The sequence below is a fragment of the Oreochromis aureus genome, linkage group 12, assembly GCF_013358895.1.
Source record: "Oreochromis aureus strain Israel breed Guangdong linkage group 12, ZZ_aureus, whole genome shotgun sequence".
Classification (NCBI taxonomy): Eukaryota; Metazoa; Chordata; class Actinopteri; order Cichliformes; family Cichlidae; genus Oreochromis; species Oreochromis aureus.
Window position 1 is genome coordinate 13231974 of NC_052953.1, and position 25578 is coordinate 13257551.

At 38.6% G+C, this 25578-nt stretch overlaps 1 protein-coding gene across 2 annotated transcripts in view; it reads left to right on the forward strand.

The window, feature by feature from the left end:
* Positions 1 to 25578, forward strand: part of msh3 (mutS homolog 3 (E. coli)) — a 59481-nt gene that overhangs the window by 14468 nt on the left and 19435 nt on the right. For both annotated transcript variants that reach the window (XM_039620702.1, XM_039620703.1), the window contains exons 13-20: positions 858 to 990; positions 3893 to 4080; positions 4617 to 4785; positions 5029 to 5093; positions 12144 to 12260; positions 12485 to 12592; positions 14956 to 15070; positions 15513 to 15670. In XM_039620702.1, coding sequence (XP_039476636.1) covers positions 858 to 990; positions 3893 to 4080; positions 4617 to 4785; positions 5029 to 5093; positions 12144 to 12260; positions 12485 to 12592; positions 14956 to 15070; positions 15513 to 15670 — 1053 coding nt within the window. The remainder of the gene's footprint in view (positions 1 to 857; positions 991 to 3892; positions 4081 to 4616; positions 4786 to 5028; positions 5094 to 12143; positions 12261 to 12484; positions 12593 to 14955; positions 15071 to 15512; positions 15671 to 25578) is intronic.

The window sequence follows — 25578 nt, forward strand, 5'->3', positions numbered from 1 at the left end:
CACTCGCACAATAGTATGATCTGTGATGTCCGATTTATTACGTCACTAAGCTTCTTTTGATCTGCTTTTTCAGTCCATTTTTTTCTGGATGCTTACGCTTACAGAAAGGACTTACTGTGGACTAAAAAGCATTTCATAGAGGACTTTAATATGAGGCTTTTCTGCATTTTGTAAACAAAGCTGTCTGAGCGATTTTGATCATTTCCCTAAATTCATAGCCTTAGTAGTTCACCTGGCCCAAATGCAGAATTTTTCATTTTCCAAATGTTTAAATTTAATAAGCATATCTTAATCTTCTTAGCGTCAACCACATCTACAGAGGTCAAAGGTCCTGTAAGGTCACTGGGGAAATGAAGCTACAAGCAGCTGTACCTTCATGAATGCTGGTTTGTGCAGTCGAGGGATTTTATTTAGACCAGGTATTTAAAGTGACTTTACACGTTAAAGTACAGTGACTGCAGCTGGTGCAGTAGTACAGGGTGCAGTCCCAGTTTTAAGTTGGTGATTTGGGTATTGGATTAACGTTTTCCAAGAATACTTTCATCTTTTAGAATTTGGTCACCTTTGTTTGCTTTGAATGTTCTTAAAAATGACACATTTTTAGACATACGGCGCAAGTGTGAATCTACATAGAAACTAATCAGTGACACTTTGGTGCTTGTTTGTTTCATGTGTAAATCACCTTTAAGGAAACCCATTTATCTCAATCAGGGCTGATTCAGCTTTCCAAATGACACATTCCTTTTGGTGATGATGACACTGATTTACATTTCTTTCAACTCTTTGTTATCCTTGCTATCTTCTTAATTTCTGCAAGTCTTTCCTTTCTTCTTACCTTTTCTTTCATGAACCTGCAGGTCTATATCCGAGAGGCAGGATGCGGTGCAGGAAATCCTGGAATCGGACTCGCTGACTCTAAATTCCATTCGATCCCTGCTGTCACGTCTGCCAGACCTGGAGCGAGGCATCTGCAGCATATATCACAAAAAGGTAAAAGAACACAAATAAATAACTTGGATTAGTGCTGGGCGATATGACGATATATATCGTGTGGACGATAGAAAAGTTTCTATCGTGCCATTTGTCTTCTATCGTTTCTATCGTTTCTAACCCTAATTTCATAAATTATTACATAAAATATATCATTAACCCTTTACAACCGGTCGGAGCAGGCACACTCCGTTCTGCCTAACTATTTTTAAATCCCTGTAGAACTGGAACCACGTAAGCTAGCGCAATAATTTTTTTTGCATATGAAACCGTAGGAGTTGTACTTACATCTTATTTCATTAGCTTGTCCTAAGTCACGGTTTCCTTCCACATATAGCTTTGCAAAAATTGCATAAAAAGCACTTCCAGCAACAAAAACATAATATTCCAGACTTGCAGCAACAAAAACAATATTCCAGAAACACGCTTTTCCGATCCGATCAGCTGTTCATAAGTCAGCGCGAATTATCGCATGTCCACCATTACCTGGCCGAAACCGGAAGTGACGTCATTTTCGCGGAAAATGTAGTTTTTTACTTTCAAAGCCTATGTTGGTGTTTTTAAAAGTCATGTTTGACTTTATGCTTTTCTGTATCGTTTCTGGGATGCTTAGAAGTCAAATTACACTGTTGGAAATAGTTTATTTTGATGCACATGCTGTGTTCTTGCAAATTTGCATTTATTTATTTTCATTTTTCCTGCAGTATATAAAAATTAGTGTATCTCAAAAATAAAACTATGAAGACACTCAAAATAAATTTCTCGTGGTTGGAAACTATTTTGTGCAACTTTCTTGTATTTACAGTTTTGAGGGATAAGCCTCTTAAATTTCTCTAACTAGAAATATATGTAAAAAACAAAACAAAAACGATTTTCAATTTTTTTGTAGTTTATTGCACTTTTTTGCAATTTATGTAGTTACTATGGACTTAATGCATACATATTATTAAAATTTGGGCTATAACGGTTGTATTGATGTATAGCAACTTGAAATGCTCCCACAAAGACTGCACCCTCTCCACTCGCTGTTTACAGACTGCATACTTTCCAGATGACCACAGGTCAGGTGGTATATCGTGATATATATCGTTATCATGATATAAAATAATTCATATCGTGATAAATATTTTTTCCATATCGCACAGCACTAACTTGGATAATGTTTATTATATTTTATCACAATTTTTGTGGTATTGTTTTTGAATCCTGTAGGATACGAGAACAGGCAGATTTAATAAAAAAGATGATAGTTTAAAAATTAGCATTGTTAAATAATCATCTTTATATTGAACAAGACAACTCGGATCATAATTTTTGCAATAATCCTCCAGCCCTAACAGCAGGGGAACAACATTTGTGAAATAATTCCTCTCGTTGGTTTGCATAGAAATGAAAGGCAAGAAGATTTTCTTCTTCTTTCTTTCACTGACATTTTCTCTGTTTCTCTCTCTCTTTTTATGGCACGCTTGATTAACAGCAGGGAGCAGTCTCCTCTGTGGCGCTTACCTGATTGTTTGACACAGTCTCATTTCCCATCTGACCCATTTTTTGAAATGTCAGAAGGTTTCATCTTCTGTGTGTGTGTGTGTGTGTGTTTCCAATGATGAAAAAGACACTTTGTTTCTGAGGTTGATGTCTTGTGTCATGTTCAGCTTTTGGATTCCTTCATCTGTTGCTGAAAGAAAATGATAAAATGTCATTTAACGCACACATAAACTCAAACACCCACACATACACACATGCAGTAGACACTCAGAGGGGCCTTAATTGTCATTTTGCCCATCTGTAGATAAATGGGCCTGTGTGTAATGGCTTGTGTCTCCACGGTTCCACTGACATAATGGGAGAGAGGACATGCCTGTGGCCTCTAGTCGCTGCCTGTTTGGGGCCATAAAAGAGCAACACGGGGGCAGGAGCATTAAAACTGCAGCATGTGATTAACACCATAAACCACTGTCACTGTGACCTCTCATTAACCCGAGGGTCAAGACTTGGTACTATACAGTAACATTGCTAATGGCAATAGAAGGTCAGTATAATCTACATTATCACTGATTGATTACTCATTAATTTTATTCAGTCTGAAATGATTGGCACTTTTATTTTAAAAGACACAACACTGATCTTGAAGAAATATGAGAAGTTATTGATTATAGGCTGCTTTGCTTTCTGTACTGTGGATTATCAGTGATTCCCAAGACAGCTGCCGTTTAAAGATAGTAAAATGTATCATTTGCGTCTTAATAGATGCTAAATAGCACCAGCCAAGTCCTGTATCTACATTTCTATTTTTTTATTGTGCAATACAGCAAATATAGTATGATGCATATTGAAGGGTAGTGTTTTATTTTCTTGATGCTTTGTTGTGAAGACGTGCAGTCGGTGCTGCTGGTAGTGAGTGGTGTTTTCTCACAGCCTTTGGATGTAATATATGGCTATTCTTTAAGCTCGGCTGCTGGCCAGCGCGGATAAGATTTAATGATGTAATCTCCCTGGCTTACAGAGTACCCTGATAATACAACACACTTACAAACATGAACATACAGTACTGTGCAAAAGTCTTGAGTCACGAGTGGTTTCTTTATATTTGCTTCCAAAGAGCCAGGCTGTTTTTTTTGCTAGTGGTCGTGAGTAATAGTTCCCCAGAGTCTTTTAAAATTTTACTTTGGCCATTGGCTGCTTTTTCACTCTTTTTGATTCAAATCCTTAAACCTGAACATTTTATGAAGAATGTTTATTTGTTTAGCACTTAACACTGACCTATGAGTTATTCAAAGATAAACCAATATTGCATCTACGCACACAAGACAACTTGGCAAAGGACCAATTTTAAATAGTTTTTTTAGGCACTTTGGTATATATTTAGTAATGTTTCTGCTTGTTTTTTTGCACATCTTTTCAGTCTTCTACTCAGGAATTTTACGTCATTAGTAGCAGTCTTTCTCGCCTGGGGCTGGAACTGCAGACTTTGCTACCAGCCATGCGTTCCCAGATCAGCTCAGTGCTACTTCGAAGCCTTCTGTTGGACACTCCAGACCAGCTGATTCCAGCCCAAAGCTTCCTAAAGGTGCTCAATGAAAAGGCAGCCAAGTAAGTATGCAGCAGCACAGGTGTGGAACTGACAGAAGAAGCATAATTTTGATTGCTTTGATGTGTGTTGGGTTATAATATTTTACTTAAATGCAAACAATATATATCTGTTAAAGAGAAAAGGAATTCTTTTGGATTTGTTTTTTAATTTTGTAGTGATACATAGATGGATAGTTAAACACGTGCATAGTGAAAGGTGCAGTAATAAATAAATAAATCTAACCAGCTGACAGCAGTCTACCCTAAACAATTAATTGACTCAACGGTGCAATCAGAAAAACAACACAGCATCACAAAACTGGGCTGACAAATGTAAGATATGGCACAGTGGGAGATGCCTGCTGTCACTCCATAAATGTATGACCAATAGTTGGCATACAGTATGAGAGAGGAAAAGGCCTCCTAGTGTCACACGGATAATTCTTTTCCTCAGTGTTCATTATTGAAAGGTCAAGCTGACCACAGGCTCATCTCTTAGAAAATCCGCTGAGATATATTACCAGTAACAGTCACATTTGGACTGTGTATTTGTGCAGGTCAGGGAACAAGACGGAGCTATTCTCAGATCTGTCTGGATTCCCAGTGCTGCAGGAAAGAAGGGAGCAAATCCAAACTGTCCTCCGTGAGATTCAAGACCACCGCAAAGACGTCCGTCTGATACTAAAGGCCCCCGCGCTCGAATATACGACTGTTTCCGGACAAGAGGTGTGTGTGTGTGTGTGCGTGTGCGTGTGTGTGTGTGTGTGTGTGTGTGTGTGTGTTGCTGGAAGTGAAAGAAAGGTGGGAGGATTGATGGCCATTTGGGTGGAAGACTCAGCAACAGTGATGGTCTGATGTCTGTGTTTTTGTGTCTGTGGCTGCCAGTTTTAATCAAGAGTGACACATTATTTTCCCTGTCTTCTCTGGTCTTATTTATCAGCTCTCCTCCTTTTTCTCCTCTGCCTTCAGTTTCTGATTGAGGTGAAGAACTCAGTGTCATCCATTGTTCCACCTGACTGGGTCAAAATCAGCAGGTCAGCTCACTCACCTCTGCATTACAAACAACACTTACATGTACTATTTGTTTTTAGCATAGATTTTCCTTTATAATAATCATTGTGTGATGTCAAATATCACATCTGACTTATCTAACTTGGATTACACAACAGAAATACTGTTGGGCAATCTTTCTAAAATGAATGATGTATAACAATTCCTATACCACATTTAAAACTAAAGCGTATTGGACAAAAATGAAACAGAATAAACAGATAACTAAAAAGTGATCAGGAATGATTGTGAAGCAGACCTAAATGATGTTGAGGGAGTATTTGAATGCTGTCGAAGACATATGAAGGTGTGAGACCATCTAAGGCTTTAAACACAAACAGTGACACTATTTACCGGATCCTCTGACGCACAGCGAACCAGTAGAAGTCTGCTAACAATGGAGTCATCTGAGCCAACTGCTGCACAAGTCTAAATGCGGAAGAGATGATTGACTAACTCCAGTACACAGTGTATTAAAATAGTCCAGTTTAGATTAGGCAGAAGGTTTTAGTCTGGAGATTGCTCTGAGCTGGAAGAAACTTACTTAGTATACAAAACTGTATTGGTCATATAATGTTGAATGAACAATATCAACATCACATGAAATAAATTTGGCCTTGTATCCTTACTGGTATATACATTTTTATAAGAACAATCTCCCAAAACACAAGCAGATGAAAGTAGAGCTGGGCGATATAAGAATTTTTCATATCACGATATGTTTTTTCATTTCAGGCGATAACGATATACATCACGATATAAGCCAAATAACTATATTTGAAATAATCAGCAGCTTGTTTTGATTTAAATATTTATTTCCCATAATAAGTTCAACAGGGCAGATGTACTTAAGGAACATGAGGCTTCAGTTTCAGATAAATAAAGGCAAATATTGCAAACTACACAAAGGGCAGCCGCTAAAGCGTTTAAGTTTCAAAATAGAACAAACAAAACAGACCACTAAATTGTCAATTCCACTTAGAAACAAAATATTAATTCTAAAAATAAATCTTAGTTCGTTTTACAGAAGAACAGACAAAATTGACTAACTTTTGTCAATATCAAATAAACTGAGAACTAAAAGGAAATTCTCAATCTCTCCTTGTTGTATAGCTTAGCTTTTCAAACAGTTTTAACAGTTACTTTAGTCTGACAAAATCCGAATGACGAATTAGCGCTTTCAGTCAGAGATTGAGCATGCACCGCTTTATTGTATTTCCAGACTTGCTTTCGGCACAATTTACAGTGCGCGCTAGTCTGTTTTTTGTCAGACTTGAAAGCTGAAATACCTTCACACTACGAAACTTCTATGGCCTTTCTGTTCGACAATCTCTCCGGCATTGGAACCATCATCTGTTTTCTCTTCGATAACCTTCGGTCACGCTCTCGGTTGATTTTTCTCTAGTCGGCACACTCATTTCCTCCATTACCCGGGCGGCACGGCTGGCTGCTTCCCAAACAAATACACACGTGCGGATTGGCACTTGTGCTGTACATAACAAGTCACGTGACGTGACGCTGCGGCTGTGATTGGTTCGGCTCTGCGCTACTTAATTTGGATTGGCTGTTCTTTTTTTTTTTTTTTTAAGAGCGCAAGAGAGATGAGGCCTATCGCAATAGTTTAATTTTTCTATCGAGAAAAAGTTATTTCGCAATACATATCGTTATCGTTTTATCGCCCAGCTCTAGATGAAAGGTTAAAAAGAGATTCTTTGTAGTAACAAACTCGCACAAATACGTACCAAGTTTCCATTAGTTCTGTTGAGGAGTTAGCATATTTGAGCTTACTTTTTTTTAACTTTAGCACTGCTGATTAGAGCCACACTGATGTATTGATGGGCTCATATTATCTATTATTATTAGCTGATTTCCAATCTATCAGTATTAGCATTTATAATGGCCAGTAAATGAAAATCTGAAAAGTAAAGAAGAGACGGAAAGCACACTTCAACCATGCTATGAGCGTTGTCGTTGCAAATACCTGCAGCTTCCCTGTTGGCAGTACCCTTTCAAATGCCACAAACAACAATCAGCTGATTCGAGCAGGGTATAAACAAAAAATTAAATAATTAAGTTTAACAGATCAGAGCATTCTGTTTATTTTTTGTGTCTCTGTGAGAAGAAAAAAAGTAAATGTAAAAAATATCAGAAAATATATCTGAATGCCTGATTTTTAAATGACCAAATATTAGCATTAGTCTTAAAAATCCTGGTTCCTCATCAAGATCTGTTTGAGTTAAACTCTGCTACAATTTTTTCTTGTTTGTTTGTTTTTCGAGCAGCATATGAATTTAAAAAAACTGTTGCACCGACTTGCAAAAAGCCTAAATTTAACTAAAAGTAGTGAAAAAATGTGAAATGTTTTGTTTTTTGAAAAATTATGCTTAATTTAACACACTTGTGAAACATTCAGCCTCTCTGGGATGCTCTTTGTAACTTACCATTTGCAAATTAACTAAATTAATTTTGAGTTGGTTCACTGGGTGTGTTTGTTTTATTTTGCTCATTAAATAAATTTTCTAGTTTTCATTTGTGACCTTCCCCCAAATCTTTCAAAAATATTTTGCCGGTGTCACATTCAAAATGAGCATTTATTACTAAATACAAATCAAATTTCTGAGTTTAAACATCTGATATGTTGCATTTTCAGTATGTATTGGGTAATTCAATTATGAAGACTGCTTTTCAGCATGAACATGGCACGGGAAGCCCTGAATCCCTGACCCTTGCCCCCAGAGGCTGAAATATTATGTGGTAGCCAAGGATTCCTAGATTGTCATATTATAAACCTTTGTCATATTGTAGGTAAGTGGTTGACAAAGGCCTCTGGTCCTTCAACGGGTTGCAAGATAAATCTGAGGATTTTCAAGGATCCTGCAGCTGAATGGATTCTTTAGGCTCTGAACAGACAGATGGGATTGGCAAAAATGAAATTTTTGCTGGAATAATAAAGGTCCTTGGTGTTCAAGAAAGGTAGATTGGTGGACAGATCAATATTATCAATAGTAAACCTATGAATCCCAGCCATCTGCAGGATGCCAATAACGATCAGCAAAGAGCACGTGCAAGGAGCTTAATGATTATGTTAATGTCATAGTCCTTTAAGAAAGACTCTGAGGGTCCCTTGAAATTCATCAGAGGGGACTGGAAGCTTTTGTAAAGGGGAGAGCTGTATGGGCTCAAAATGTGGTCATAAATATTTTGTACTTGTAAATCAGGATTTGTATGTGTAAAAAGAATTTGTGTGTGTAAAAAAGATTTGTGTGTGGACTTAGCCAAAAAAACACCTGCAAGTTACAAGTACGAATTTTGACCCTATTTTTCTTCCTTTCATCTGATTGGTCAATGTCATGTCAATCACAAATGTAACAATCCAATCAGAGAACAGATGGGTTTGGCTGTCGGAGGGGCGCTTTTTTTGAACTGCAGGTCCTTGAGGGTAATACAGTTTGAAGCTGGAGGATGATCTCTATATAAATATCTGATAGAAGCTAGGTCCCCTAACTTTCAGCAGCTGTTGAAAGGATAAAGTTGTGGTATATCAGTGGTTAGAAATACCATTATTACTTTAGGATTAGTTTAACACAAAGTCAGGGCTGACCCGGGACCATTGCTGTGAGTCACAGTGCGCAGCATAAAGGTCCTTTCACAGCACAGCATGTGCTGCTAATGCTAACTGCTAACTAAAAGCCAAGCATCCAGAATTTGTTGCGCTGGCTGCTGGGCTCTGTGGGTTTTTGCTGCAGCTCTACCTGTACTAGATGCACCTGCTCCTTGTCGTTTCTATCTCTGACTTTATGTCCTCTACAAGAGTTTGTTTTTTTTGCTAGTTCTTTAGATGTTCAATAAAAACATGTATGCTAATTCATAACGAAGAAAGCTTTGTAGTGAAGACTCTCATTTCCAAAACACTGCCCCCCTCCCCCGCGGTCTGCAGCGCTGTTGAAAAGGCTGTGGAAGTCCCTGTATTAAGCACGTAAACCTGTGACACAAAAATCACCAAACTCGGACGACCACAGACTGTTTTCCTTCGTGGTGATGAAGGAAAACGCTGGGTTGGCATGTAAAAGGGCATTTATTCCCTTCAAGGACCTGCAGTTCAAAATTTTCCGTGGACTTACAAGACAGAAGAATACATTTTTGAAAGTTTGTTGCCCTTATATATCTTGTGTTAAAACTAACACAGCATTTTTTAAAACAACATTAAACCTGAAGGAGAATATCCAGCCACCAGTTTGTTCCCTGATGGGACCCACTTGAGTTATGGACAGAAAGAACACTGATCTGAAACACACAAGCAAGGCCACCTCTGAATGGCTAAATTTAAAAAAAAAAAAAAGATTTTGGAGTAGCTTTTCAAAGTCCAGATTTTAAGACTAAGATGCTTTGGCATTTTAATGTATTTATTTAAAAGGGACAGCGTATATTAATAAACATACCACTGTAAATATTCCAGAATTAGCCAGAGGCCTGCTTTTCTCCTGTAGCCCCTTGCAAGTCAAAAAACAAACAAAACACTCCATCAGACAAGAAAACATAAAATTACAACAATAAAATCCAATAAAAGATTGTAAATTCTCTTATTACAGCTGGTATATTATTCCAAATCTCACTACCTTTAACTGTTAACACCTGATTGCTACATATTATATGTCTAAGAGGCCTGTAATGGAGGCTCTGGTTACTCTTAATATTGATATTAAGAGTTAAGAATTCTAATATTCAATTTTAACATTAATGAACTCACCCAATGAGGGTAGAGCAAGTCCATGTTGGTTCTTATAATCAGAATCAGAATCAGAATACTTTATTTATCCCTAGGGGAAATTATTTTTTTGTTACAGTGCTCCATAATAAACAGACATTAACAAGACAGACAATACACTAACTAAGAATAGTACAATATATACAGGCATATATATATACATAAGTCGTTTATTAATAAATAGCTAAAAAAGAAAAAGAAAGAAAAAGAAACATGAGTGTCTTAGGTGGATGCGTTGTACAGTGAGATGGCCACAGGCAGGAATGATTTCCTGTGTCGTTCAGTGGTGCTTTTTGGTACTCTCAGTCTCTCACTGAACGCGCTCCTGTGACTGACCAGCATGTCATGGAGTGGGTGGGAGGTGTTATCCAACATTGTCTTTATTTTGGACAACATCCGCCTCTCCAACACCACCTTGAGGGAGTCCAGCTCCATCCCCACAACACTACTGGCCTTACGGATCAGTTTATCGAGTCTGTTGGCATCAGCGACCCTGATAAATAGGACAAGCAAATGTATTCAGGTATTCATTTATTTATTTTTTAAATTTCAAACTTAAGCTATTGTATTTTTGAAGTATGAGACAATAATGGGTGGGGAAAAGCTTTAAGATGTTTCTGCTGGTTCTAAAGTAGTAGTACTTGCCATGGACCAATTAGTGAAACAGTATTCTACAGGTCCTTCTCAAAAAATTAGCATATTGTGATAAAGTTCATTATTTCCTCTAATGTACTGATAAACATTAGACTTTCATATATTTTAGATTCATTACACACAACTGAAGTAGTTCAAGCCTTTCATTGTTTTAATATTGATGATTTTGGCATACATAACTCATGAAAGCCCAAAACTCAACCGTTCTCCTTTGTCACCAGTACGTGAGCCCCAGCAAAGAAGACAAAAGTGGAAGTAGTTCAGCAGCGTATTGTGCTGTAAAATCAACTTACTTCCAGACACATACACACACATAGACATTTGCGCGCTAATTTGTCACGAAGTATTTTACGGCTACCTCTAAAACCAGTCTAAACACAGTTCCTTTTGGCGAACTTAAACCTATTTTCACTTCTTTATCTCAACGTGTTTTAATTTGTCACAAAGTAATTTCAGCTACCTCTAAAACTAGTCTAAACACAGTTCCTATTGGCGAACTTAAACCTATTTTATCACGTTTCTTTAAACCTTTGCGGCTGTTTTATATACCAAAATAGTGTTTCTCACCCTCAGACGTCTCAGTGGTGGTTCGGATTGTCAGACTGAATCCCACCGCCGTGGACCAGACTAAGAACACCGGTCCGGACCCGAATTCTTAAGAGGGCTGTGCACAGACTTCGGTGCTGGCTTCCCACGGCGTCAGGACTCAGTCCGCCAGATCCTGGAACAGAGTCACAGATAACAGTTCTGATGTTTCCGTTCCGGCTGCGAAGGACCAAAACAAATGTCAAGAGATGTATTCTAAAACACTTCTTCAGTTGAGAATCAGAGAGGAGAAACACAGATTTACTTGCAGCAAGGGCAGCACAGAGCACCCGCAGTGAGAGTGAGCGCTCTGTGACACGCGCTCTGAGACTGCCCTGGTCTTTATTTATACATCAGTGGGTGTTTGTTCCTTACATTGGAATGTGGATGTTTAGGTGTGTGTGTGTGTGTGTGTGTGTGTGTGTGTGTGTGTGTGTGTGTGTGTGTGTGTCCGAGTGTGGCCCCATAAACGACTTCCCTAAACCTGCTGGTCTGGAAAATCCAACAGTTCATCTATATGTAAAAAAGGCACTTAGACTAAAACTGACATAGCTACGTTTATCCTACTGTAAAACAATAAAAGAAGGTACAACCTTTCCCATGCTCCTAGGATGTGGGGGGTGAATGCCAGAACACTCTGGAATGCACACAAACCTCGTATGATGAGACATTCTTTCAATATGCCATCAACTACTTACTTCTAAACACAAATGATTACATACAGCATTCTACCATAAGTAAACTTATATTATTAAAAGATTATACTGACTACCAAGTAATAATTTTATATTGACACTGGTCATAACCCAAGTAGATATGCAACAAGTTGTCTCTTTGTTTTAAGGGGGCACAGAAAACATACCTGGTGTCCAGAAGTTATCAGCACTTGTGTAATAGTGGTTTTAAATTAATTTCTTTTTAGTATGCTACACTCCTCTTATATGCTAAAATACAGTAGTTTAATTCTTCACTTCAGTCCATTCTTTGCCTTGCCTTCTGTACTTCACGTTTACCCCCGTCTCCTCTGCAGCACCAAGGCAGTCAGCAGGTATCACTCTCCTTTCCTGGTGGACCGCTACAAGAAGCTGCAGCAGCTCCGAGAGCAGCTGATGCTGGACTGCCAGAGGGAGTGGACCAATTTTCTGGAGTATGACAGACACATGCGCGCATATACACACACACATATGCATACGCACACACAAGCCTAACTATAAACTCAGCTGGAAAAAAATCTGAAAACATGCCAGTCTGTGGTTCAGAGGTATGCCTCCACAGCTCTCAGCCTGCCAGAATTAGTCTGTTTTAGTCAAGTACACCGTCAGTGCTGTCTACTCAGAACACTTCAAAATCTCTTTTTCTCTCTCTCTACAGTCAGTTTGGGGAGCACTACCACACCATGAAAAGGGCTATTAGTCACCTAGCAACCATGGACTGTCTCTTTTCATTGGCTGAGGTGGCTAAACAAGGGGACTATTGCAGGTGATGTCCTCTCACGATGACCATAAATATTGATGCATGTGTTTGAGTATGTAAATTGGTTGTGTGCATGTGTTTTTAGGTGTGGGATACACTGTATATGTATGTGGTTCGGGGTCGTGTCGTGTCCTATAGTCTCAGACAGGTTGTGTGTGGGTGTGTGCACCCCGCTCAGCAGTGTGCTCTGCCAGAACTCCAACATCTCTCCCACTCACTCACTCTTTGCCTCTCTCTCTCTCTCTCACACACACACACACACACAGTCTCACATACACCTTTATGCTGTGCTACAAATTTCTGTGTTTCAGGGTTGCTTCTTCTCATATACTGCTACCTCTGGGCCTCTTTCCATTGTATTTTTATGTCCTACTTGTCATTAGTTTCTTTGACTGGAAATGTTACGTTTTGTGTGTTAAAGTGGATATTGTTGGCTTTTTTAATCCATTCAACCAAGAAATACTCTAATCCAACTTGAAAGAGACTCTATTAACCAAGAAAATGAGAAATAAATTAAGAAAGCACATCAGACACACGGGAAAAACTAGTGCACTCCCAAATTTGTCTGCAGCCTCACATCCATCAGTTTGACAGGAATCTCTGCCATGTGTGGTTTGTTATTCTCTTTCCATGTGGGACGTAAGGCTCCAACTTGTGACAGCCTCCCATCTTATGCATGTACCCATCAGAGACCCATCTTTTGTAGCACTGCTAGCTTAGTCCTCATCAATATTTTATTTGGTCTGAACATCTTCCTCTTCCGTCAGATTATGGCGTCCATCTGAGGGCAATCTGTGTTATCCTTTCAGGACCTGTAATAGCAATTCTTTGTTTTTATTCTATGGGTGATGTTGATACAGGCAGTTCTACTCTACTTTTCCATGTGTGAGCATTTGTTTGGAAGGAACATGTCGCATATGTGACTTCCATTTTGGAACAACTTGATTGCTCGGATGTCATTCTTGGTAATGCGCCAGATTCAGACCGTATAGAAGGATGCACTTCACAGTGCTGTTGTAGAGTCTTATACTGTGTCTTCTGTTTGAAATCCTTGGATTTCTAGATGGAGCAGTGCACTGCTTGCACCCTGTGCCTTATTGTGCTATTAACGTTTGTTGTGTGAACATGCCAAGGTCTAAAAAGGTCTTTAAGGTGATTTAGAGTAAAGAATGTGGTTGTCAATGAGTCTGGCAAGCGATTTTCTGTGGAACTGGCTGCCCCAGCAAATTGAGCCAAAGAGCAGACTGTTTGATACAAAAAGAACCCCAAAACGTAATCAGCGGAAATTAACTCTTGCAGCTGGTTGGTGTCAAAGTGCATGTGTAAGAGAGGGACTGCACAAGCTGGACAAATGCAATGTGCACGGGAGATCTGCCAGGAAAAAGTATTTGCTGTCCAGAAATAACATTAGAGAAAAACTGCAATTAGACGATCAACATATAAGCAAAGCAACAGGACTTGTGGAATAAAGTGCTCTGAACTAATGAATGGAAGATGAAGAAAACAAGAAAGATAAAGGGTCGTTGTAACATGAGATATGTTTGGCACAGACCTAATAACGTTTCAGGAAAATGGTCCCATACCAACTGTGATGCACTGTGGATTGAATGTTATGTTTTGGTTTTGCTTCACTGTCTCAGACTCTGCAGCTTGCAGTCATTGATTCAGCTATGAATTATGCATAATTTCCAAGTGCTTTGAGATAATGAGAGGCCATCTGTCCAAGAGCTGAAGTTGAACAGGAAGTGAACATATCAGTGTTGTAATAACCCTAAGAACACTAATCTACCTCTAGAAGGGAAAAAATGGCTTGATCCACATTGAAGTGTTTTGGGAGGATTTGTTGATGCAAGAAAATCCCGGCAAGGAAATGCAAACATCTTACAGCTGAGGTCAATGAGTGGTGCACAATTATGCAAAGTGCCAGCAAGAAGTTATTTGTGCTGAAGGAAAAATTCTAGTTTTTGAGCTCAAAATGCACTCAGTCTTTCAACATAAGAATATCCACATATCACGGATATGTGGATATTTTCTATTGAATAAATGATGAAAAGAAGCAGTTTTACTCTTGGTAAAGCAGAACTTCCCAAGTTCCCAAATGATGATCATTTTTGTTTTATTTATAGTTTTAAAAATAAATAATACAGTGAACATAATTAAGTGTTGTATTGATTTCCACTGCAATCCTAGATAGCAGAATATATTTACAAAGTAACAATATTCTACTTTTTTTAATTTTATTTTTAATTATACAGATTTGCCTTAACAAAATCTTTGTCAGTACAGCTTAACATTTACTCTGTACATATTTATCTTCACACTCGGCGTGGGTGTGTGTTCACACGCCTAACTGACTGTTCTGTTTTTAGGCCAGAGGTGTGTCACAATAAGCACCAGATTACGATCAGGGATGGCAGGCATCCTGCTATTGATTTACTGATGGGAGAGCACAACCAGTATGTGCCCAACCACACTGAACTACAGGTAAACACACACTCACTCACACACACACACACACACACACACACACACACACACACACAGGCTCATTCAGAGAACTTTGAAGAAAAAAAAAAGCCAAGCCAAAACATACACAGACATTTGCCTGCTCGCTAACACACTGAGACCGTGCTGAAACAAAACTGCAAAGGCACACAGACTTTGTCTTACACATGAATACGCACATAGACTTACACGAAACCACACAGATACATGCATACACACATGCTTCCTAGCTCAGCGCTGGAGTGGGTGTAGGTTAATCTTGTAACAGAAGCACAAGCCAATAGGAAGAGAAGCCAAGCTTTCAGTCCACCCACAGCTTCAGCTGTGCAGGACAGCATGCATATATCTTTTTCTGTCTCTCTTCTCGTTTGCCTTCTGTCTATGTCACAGCTATTATCCTCTTCTCTCTCCCTCCCTTTAGGGTGATGGCAGGAGAACAATGATAATCACTGGGCCTAATATGGGGGGTAAGAGCTCCTACATTCGCCAGGTAGCTCTTATCTGTGTAATGGCTCAGATGGGCTCATACGTCCCAGCCTCAGCGGCCTGTGTGGGCATACTGGATGGCATTTACACCAGGTACGAGTACAAGCAAAAACTTGTCTGTGGACATATTTTGTCAACCATGCATCACAGTCATATAAGACACAGTCACTTTGCAGGTGTGTAGTTGGGATCCAAAGGTGAGCCAATTTAAAGGTGGCTGCAATCTGGCAACTTAGTACTAAGTAAAGGGAGCTGAAAGTAAAAGTCTTAGTTTTTTCCACATTTTGTGAGTCTGACGTTACAGACAAGAGTATAATATCTAAACTACTGTAGAACTAAAGGAAAACATTAATATGTTACTTTGTGTTTTGAAAAGATTGTCAAGAAATAGGAATACTTATTAACTTCTTTAGAGAAATGCTGTTATTACAACATTGGGAACATGTCTTAGGGCTGTTCGATATAACGATATATATCAGATGACAATATAAAAACGTCTATGTTTCATTTTACGCTGTCGTTTGTTTCGTGGTGTCGCAAAATAAACTGTTTACGGCAATATTTTTTCATTATTTTGATGGTCACTGTAGTGGCTATATTAATTTCCTAAAGTTCTCTCTTTCTCTTATATTTAATATAACCACACTACAGACAGACAAGCGCTTGTTTTTATGCGTTGTCGTTAGCAACAATGACGGTAAAACCACCTCGTGTCCGCTTGTTTATTTTCCACATAAACCTTTCACAATAAAGCTCAAGATCCTGTTGAGACTTTTCAAAATAAACTGAATCACGTGAAAGATGCAGAGTATTTACGGATGAGAAGCAAAAAAGAGCCGTCAGGTGCTAAAAAATAAACCTTAGACTCAAACATTAGAACAGGCTTTTCCCCGCAGCACGCTGTGTAATAAATACAAAGAAAACGGCGGCCGTTACAACTTATGTCTAAAAATGTATCGTTTCATGCATCTGTTAAAACACTCGACTCCAGGTACGCGACGCCCAGCTGGAAACACTTCACGCAAGTCGAGCTGCCCGACATTCACAGAATTTACAGAAAATGTTACATTTTTGTGATTTATATCGTTATCGGACGATAGATGTCTTAATATCGGGATATGAGATTTTGGTCATATCGCACAGCCCTATGTCTTTGTTTTATTGAGAGAGTTTAAATTGGCACTTTTCACACACCTTTTCACACTCTGCAAATCATCTAATGAGCCTGACTAGAGTCTATGGCAGACAGGCAAATAATATTTCTGAAAATAATTTTCTAACTTTTCAACTTTGTCACAGTCTGATTTTATTGTCTTACTAAAAGAACAAAATAAAAAAGCAGGAGATGAAGAAAAGCAATCATTTGATTCAGTTTAGAAGGAAAATGAACACAGCTTGATTTTTTTTTTTTAAGCAGTATCTCAGTGACATCAGTGCATAGACGTTTGTTTTCCTCCTAAACGTGTTAAAGATGGAAAAACCATATAGACTGGCACATTAAAGCGGGTTAGTAAATATACATGTGTAATACCAAGTCTGCCACATAAAATCGCACAACAAGACAATTACGGGGCGGTGTTTCTTTGAGTGGGTTGTTCTTGCTTTGCCTCTGTTGACAGTGAGATTAGGACAATGATCCTGAAAGCTCTGACTGAGCACAGTTTCACTTCTGAATGCTTTGTTAGTACAATTAAACAAAACAGGTAGAGGTTACCGTGGAGACGAGTTGACAAAAAAAAAAAAGTAATCGAACTGTTACTCTAAAAGCACGTGAGCTACTGTGTCACCTTCATTGTCTGTGAAACAGTCAAGTTTATTCATAGGCCAGACGATCACACTTATCCCTTCTAATCCTATTTTTTTCCTCACTGCACAGGAGGAAGTGTGTAAGGGGGAAAAGATGAACTACAGTTGTATGACAATGCTGGGTCTATTGTTCCATCAGCGGTGTATAGTAGAAACCCTCGGCAATAAGGTTTTGTTGGAGACCTTTTTTTGTGCTGGTGATTATTCTCATTATGAGGAGAGTAGCAGTAAGCTCTGCGTTTAATATTTAGTCCTGACTACATGTTTAAATGAAATAGAGGCCAACACACAGTCTCCATGTTCTGCCTGTGCTGCGCTATGTGATTAGACCTAATGGCTTGCAGATGTGTGTAATTGTCTTTTTTGTGGCTTTAAGCATGTTCTTAAGTATTAACCCAGTGGGAGCCAGAGACAGCAAGTGTGCATGTGTCTGTGTGTCTGTGCATGTGCACTCTTAATTATATCCTTGGGAAAAACAGTCTGGGGTTTTTAGGTTTCACATTAGCCTAACAAGGTGATTTTGACTGGTCATTACATCTGTAAGTGGACAGTTTTGTTGTCATTTCCTGGGTTTACAGTTATCACAGTGATGGATTTGGTGAATGGACAAAAGGACCTGAACTGATACACCTGGTGGTTTATGTACAGGTTGCCATTCCATGAACTAAAGACAAAAAACAAAAAGATGGCCGTTTGATTAATGCCCTTTGATAACCCTTTACGTGGCTTTCAAGAACACCAGTTTTATTTTTGTTTTTTAGATACCTTGTGCACCATAGATTTTATTAGCCCTCAGCTGTAAAACGCTGAAGGCAAGCGCACAACATGGACAGCAAAGTTTGTGAATGCAATAACTCTAGAACAAAGCGACAAAGGGCTTTCAAATTGTTGTCATAGGTGTATCGACTAAAAATCTTGGACGAGTTCAAATCTTAACGACCTCAACCTCAGGGCAGGGCTCTAGACTAACTTTTTGACATGGGTGCACCGGTACGCCTAAAGTTAGGCGTACCGGCACAAAAGTTAGGCGCACTCAAATTTTTCAACCGCATCGCTTAACACCGCAGTTTTACATGTGCACTTTCTTTGGGGGGAAGTCCATACAGACAATATTCATTTCTAAATGATTAACTAACAAACTTGTACTTAAATTGCTTTGTCAATATTGTAGAAAATGTTAAACTTAATCATCATCTTGGCCTCCTCTGATGACCTGTTTGCTGTTGCCTGCTGCTGAAAGGCAGTGGGGACAGGGGACACTTGGGCAGTGCATTTATTGCAGCATATAATGTGTTTTCTGGATACACTGCTGTTTTTTCAGCATTCAAAGATTGATGGCACCGTGTCAGAGCTGGCTGTGAATTTCAGACGGATCAGTCCTTAACTTAACACAAAAGTTATCAATAGTTCTTTTCATCTTTTCTTATTACCCACAGCTACATCCACTTCTGTCAGGCCTAGGCTGCTCACTAGGGCTGGGTATCATCACTGATTTCTATAATCCATTCGATTCCGGTTCTCAAAGTCCTGATTCGATTCAATTTAGCCTCAGACAGTCAGAAATATTATAATTCTGATCATTTGTCAGTACTGATACACATGAGACTTCATCAGAATTGTGAACATCACAGCAGATGCCTTTGTGTCAAAGTAACTGAGAAAAAAAACCACAGAAAAACATGAAGGAGATTTTCCTGGTCTGGCGTTTTATAGCAGATGACCTTAAAAATATTCTTCAATATTCTGCAATTTTGCATAATTTTAAGAAGTTTAAATTTCTTCAGTATTGAACAGCAGAAATTAGGCTTTCTTGTCTGAGATCATTTAAGTGAAAAAAGAAAAAGAAAAGAAAAAGACAGCGGCCGACAGCGCTGTAAACAACGGTAGACTGGTGGGTAATAAGCGAATAAATAATGCAGAAAACAGAGATTTGAGATGGGAAACTGTTCTTGAAGTACAGAGAGAGAGAGAGAGCTGTGCATGAAGTGTGATTTTTATCGTGGTGGAAGCAAAACAGCAAAAGTAAGAGTGAATTCATGACGACATTGATCAAATGTGAAGCGTAGTTTGCTGCTTCTTTTGCTGCTGGCTCGGCGAATTTTAGTTGGAGAGACAAAACCTGCAGCTCAAAATCTAGCGCAAAAAAGACGGAAACACAGCGCGGACCCGACGCATCAGAATCGCTGAGCTCCGACAGCGTGTCCGTGTGCGGGCCGTGGGGTGAGAAAGCCGAGAAAGACAAAGCTGATTCTGATGCGTCGGGTCCGCTCTGTGTTTACGTCTTTGTGTGGAATCCATTAATGAATCGATATCGCTTTATTCAAGCTACTCACCTCTCTCTTCCAACTGCATTTTCAACTGGACCACGGCCAATCAGAGAGGTCCCGCCCCTGACTATCTCTGATTGGTTTAGTCCACGATAGGGGCATAATGTGTGTCTGTTGTTGACCACACGGAGAGTTGCAGAGATTTTTTTTTTTTTTTTTGTTACCCAAAAATATTTGGTCGCACTGGTGCGACCAAATATTTTTTTTAGTCGCACCACTGAAAAAATTGGTCACACTCTAGAGCCCTGCAGGGTCAGGTGAGGTGAAATTTTCTGAAAATCTTGCGAATGTGATGACTCAAGAACAAAGTGACATAGGAGTTTCAAATTGATACAATACTTGTATTTACTAGGAGGCCGAGGGGTACCAAAGGACACCTCCAGTATATTTTATGTTCTGTGGCAATATTCTGTGATCAACTTAGACTTTGTAACAATTCTATTTTTTTCTGTGCGAGCAGCTCTTTGAACGAACTTGCATGCATAACATGGTCTCTGCACTTTTACAGCAGTAATCATGCTACAGATTTTTTTAATCATTACAGTTAATTTTTTAAAACTAGTTACTGGCTTGCATTTTACTTGCAAAAAACAAATGAACAAAACCAATAAAAGGCAATTTTTAAGAGTTTGAAATAATTGTTCTGTCTCGTATACTGGGCCTTTGTGACAAATGTCAGCTCAGTTTCAGGTAAGGAAGCTGCTCTAAAAGTATTTAGATCAGTCTCAGGTCTTACTGGTGCATGGAGCACAACTGGTATAAGATTCTTAAGACCAGTACAATACAAAAAATTGGCCAGTACTTTTTTTTCTTTTAGACCACATAAACAGATTTTCCTAACATTTGTTCATTTGTCTATTTATGAGTCATTATAAAGATAATAAGACGGTGCACTTATTTCACTTACTACTCTTATTACACTCTGCTTTACTGTAAAGTTATTTGTGGCATTTCAAACATTGTTGCCAACTGTGAAGCGCCCTCTGGTGGACAAACTCTGTAACAGCAGCACTCATAACATGCTTGAAGGGTGTTTCTGCCAGCTTGTCTTTACTCTTTAAAATGTAGAATTTATCGGTTGTTAAAAACCTGCCAAAATCTTGGCAAACGGCTTATATCTGTTGATATATTGGGTGTGTCGTTGTATCAGTCAAGCTGATGCTATGTTTAATATGAGAATCTACCTCTATAATACATTATAATGTATATGACAAAAAAATAAGGAAAAGTATAATGGGCCCATTTCAAAGGCACAACAAATATTTTTAGGGCTGAAATGGAAAACCCTAGTTTTGGATTACAGATGATGCTTGTTTATGGATAAGACTTTTAAACAAAGGTCAGTTAGCGTCAGCTTTAGAGGAGTGAGCTATACACCAGCCAGTGAAGGTCTATATATAATAAATTAGTACAGAGCTGTGCATGTGTTTGACCGTGTGTGCCTCTGGTGTTTAGTGAGGTATTTGATCAGGGTTGGGGGTTAATATACTCTCCCTGATTCAAACAATACAACTAAGAGCTAATTAAGGTCCACAGGGAAAGCACACCCTCATTGTATAATCCATCCTCTCCTCACCTCCTATGTAACCTCTGTCGTCCTATCAGTTTCTAATTGGACTACTCGGCCTCTCTGTCAGAGAGTCTAAGTTGCTGAGGAGAATCTGTCTTATGATAAACGCTCAATCAATTCCCACTCCTGTGTCAAGCATAATAGGTGCAGCACTGGGAATTGCTTCATCTTTTGTGTGTGTGAGAGATATTATGCATTTATGAGTGTGAAAGCGAGCCAGGCAAGAGCGAGAGCTTGAAAGTTTTACTTGAGTGACATAAGCAGACTTGTGGGTTGGGGATAATGAGATGGTGCGTAGGTGTCTAATGGGATATCCTGTCTGAACTGATCGAGGTGATTGATTATCAATGAGGAGAAGGAGAATAATCTGGATTCTACTTTAAAGCTGTGTGCTGCCTCACAAGAGTCTTGTTTGAATTTTTCTGCCCACTCCACTAAATCTGTGTGTGTTTTTGTTCTTTTGCAGACTTTGGTAGAGTGACTTTAGCAGCCTGGAGTGTGTGTGTGTGTGTGTGTGTGTGTGTGTGTGTGTGTGTGTGTGTGTGTGTGTGTGTGTGTGTGCGCGCATTTGTTTCCAAGTGGCTGGCAGATGCATGTGTGTGTATTCGTGTATGCAGCTGCTGTGTGTTTTCTTGTTGGTTTTTAGTCCTGAAGGTTATAGAGCACATTCATCCATCCCTTCATGGTTGTTATGGAAACAGCAAGAGGAAGCTGAATGTAAAACTGTATTTTGAAAAGACCTTTAATCGACCATGGACTCCTAGCAGTGATTATACCGTATTTTACACAAATCTTTCCCACGCTCCCCTCCCTTCTGAAAGCGCAGCTTTTCTGTATTTTTCTTTTTTGGGTCCAGAAATGTGGATATCATCTTCACAAGGCCTCACAAACGGCACCGAGTGTTTTGCTGCCAACCGGTCTCTGTGCAACATCAGCACCTTTGTGGGTGTACACATGTTGATCCGTTGGAAAGATGCTGTATCCTGCATCGACTCATTTGTTCCTATGAGTTTTTAATAGTGCTGCAGTGTCAGAGAGCCTGTGCCATCTTGTAGGCGGTATACAGAGCTGGTTAGGCCTTTTGTTTTCTATAAGACCTGGAAGGTTTAAATCACACAGGATTAAATTCTGCAGAAATCCATGTAGCAGAATAGTAAGGCGAACCCTGAGAATAACCTGAAATAATTTACAAAATATTAAGCGTTAACATACTTGTATCAGGGTTTTTTTTATATTTATAAAAACATGTATTGTTATATATCTTTTTCCGTGCGGGGATCCCATTGGCTTACACAGGGTGGTTGTGTCTTCTGAAGTCCACATATGCAGTTAGTTCTTCAACAATGACACATTTGTCCTTGTAGTTTTGCCCCTGTACACCATCACAGTGGATTTTCAATCAGACAAACAAGGAATGATTGAAGTGCAGGTCTTTAGGTTTAATTCAAGGAGATTTTAAAAAAAGAAAAGGAAAAAAAGTGCATCAACTGTTTCAGCCACAAACTGAATTTCAGCCATTTTTATACACAGTCCATCTTTTTCAGAGGCTCAAAAGCAATTTAATGATTGATTGACAAGCATTTTGATGGGCACCTGAGGTTTATTCCTTCATTATTCCATGAAAAAAAAGCAGATAAAAAATATTTATTGGATTCCAAGTGTTGAACTTACATTTTGCAGCTTTTCAGTGGACTCCTCAATAATTGATGAGCTGATGTTTATTCAAGTGAGGAAGGCAATTCTTTGGGTGAAACAATGCAAAAACTTTAAGATTTGCCAAACCTTCTGTCTGGTAGATTCTAATGAAAAAGGAGGCACACACTGGCCTGAAAGACCACAGAAGATAACTAAAGTGCACGATGACAGACTTACTTCCACGGATTAAAAAAAAAAAAAAACGGCAGCTAACCAAGTGAAGAAGTTGTCAGGTTGGGGTACAATCAAGAGATGCATTCAGGTAATGTAAATACTTGGCAGGAAAGTGCAAACCACTGGTTCACCTCAAAAACAAGAAGACCAGAATAGACTAGAAAACATCAAATCTTTGATCAAATCAAACTGCAATAAACTTATTTCTGAATTATGAGAAAAGCATAAAAAACAGAAATGCATCATCTGTCAGGCATGATGGAGTTAATGTTATGGCATGGGCATGTCTGGCTGACAGTAGGTCTGTGTCACTAGTGTTTATATATGATGTGACTGCTGATAAGAAGTAGAAGGATGATTTCTAAAATGCACAGGGCTGTACTTCCTGCTCAGATTCAGTCAAATGCTCCAAAATTGTTGGAGCAAAGCTTCCCAGTGCAAATGATAATGACCCAAAGCATACTGAAAAAGTAATCCAAGAATTTCTCCGGGTAAAAATATGTCAGTGAGGAGTTATCGTCATTAAATTGTTATGTCAGACACACACTTCTGACTGTGAGAAACCTCTTTCACCCACTATTCAAATCCTCTGTTTTCAAGGGGCAGCCAATCATCATGCAGTGACAGAAAGATAATGATGTTGTTGCAAAGTGAATCCTAATAATTTGCATTTAAAATTTAGATGTTTGTCATTTTCAGTGGCAGGGAGGCAGGGTGGCAGCTCCATGGATCTCTTTTGTGGGTGCAGTCTGTTCCTATCTGTTTTTTGATCAGTCATAGGAAAGGAAGGCTCAAACAAATATGTGAGTCATTTCATTGGTGCTGCTGCTAGAATTCAATCACAAATCCATGTTCTTGATTTGTGTTTGTCAGGAAGTATTCAGATATTCTGATAATTTTTTAAAATAATATAAAAAAATCAACTACTTCATGCATTGCTACGATTACTGCTGGAATTACTAATACTCAAGAAGACTCAAAACTCAAGAAGAAGTTTATTGTCATTTCGTATAGTGTTACCCAGCCTGAAACGAAATACTGTTTCTCACCAGCCTCTACAGTGCAATAAGCAATACAGTTTAAAAAGAATAAATACAGTTTAAAAAAATGAGTTTTAAAAAAGAGCAGCAAAAAAGGCATAAATAGCATAAAATCTAAGTTCTAAAACAAACTCCAGTCACATTCGTTCAGGTACTACTCCAACTTGAGAAACATTGCTATAAGGAAACAAATAAAAATGGCAGCGAAATTCTCCCCACAGACAGAACAGTCACCCAGCTTTGTTAAGAAGAAATCGACTAAAATCCTTTTCTGAAATACTGTCTGTATAAAAAAAATGGGGCTAAAGATGATTTAACTTTAAATTGAAATGAAGAATATAACACCCTAAACACCTTTAACATCAACTGTTTAACTATTTAAGGATATTATCTGACATGGAAAAGGCTTAGACCATTGTCAGTTACTTTGCTAAAAGGGAAAAAAATACATAAATTTTCAAAGTTTTTTTAATAAAGTTGAATAATAGAAGATTGTAATAGTCATGCAAAATATACTTGGGCTTTTATTTTCTTCTTAGAAAACTACACATACTGATAATGCGTCACTGCTTCTTTTAAAATATGGGATGATTTTATTTTTTATTTTTTTGAAAGCAATCTTAATTAAAGACAGATCCACAAGTGTCAGAAAAACACTTGAATCTAGCTCAACATGTTTACTTGAAATGTGTGAGTTGAAAATAAATGGAGTCTATTTTCAGGATCAGTGTGTTTGGCTAGAAAGGAGGACTCAATCAGACCAGCAGGACACCCAGCTGGTGGAGAGTTGCTGTGTTTCTGTGTTCATCTGTGGACAGAGTGAGTGTGTAAACTGCTTTGCCCTACGCATTATACATCTGGTGTAATTTCCTCTGAGTTTTAATCATGCATGCAGATACAACCTTTATTTCAGAGTCTATCTGTTAGTGGATTTTTGGGGGGGAAATTAGGATTTTGATGTTCTGCCAATTTTGGTTTTAACATAGTTGTGATCAAAAAGTTGTGGCACTCTGCCTATAAAAATAAAAAAAAAATACCTGAATTAAATTAGGTCAGACCTTCAAGGTTTTCTTCTCTTGCTACTTATTAACATCTCCAACTTCTACTTCCCACTTCTCACAGATTCACTATTGCTTGGTGAATCGTTTGCAGACATATTTGTGTCTTCCATGCAAACTACAACTGACCGCAGTAACTTCCTGTGACGTTATCGGTTATCGGTACAGCACCATGTGTCTCTGAGCAACCAGTCTTGCAATACAGACTGCACCTCCAGCAATTTAGTTATATGGTTATAAGTCATATGGCTTTTGTTTGTGTTTCTAGTTGACTATTTTGTTACTGAACACTAATTAGTTGGTGTATTTATCTGTGTCTGTAGTCCTGTAC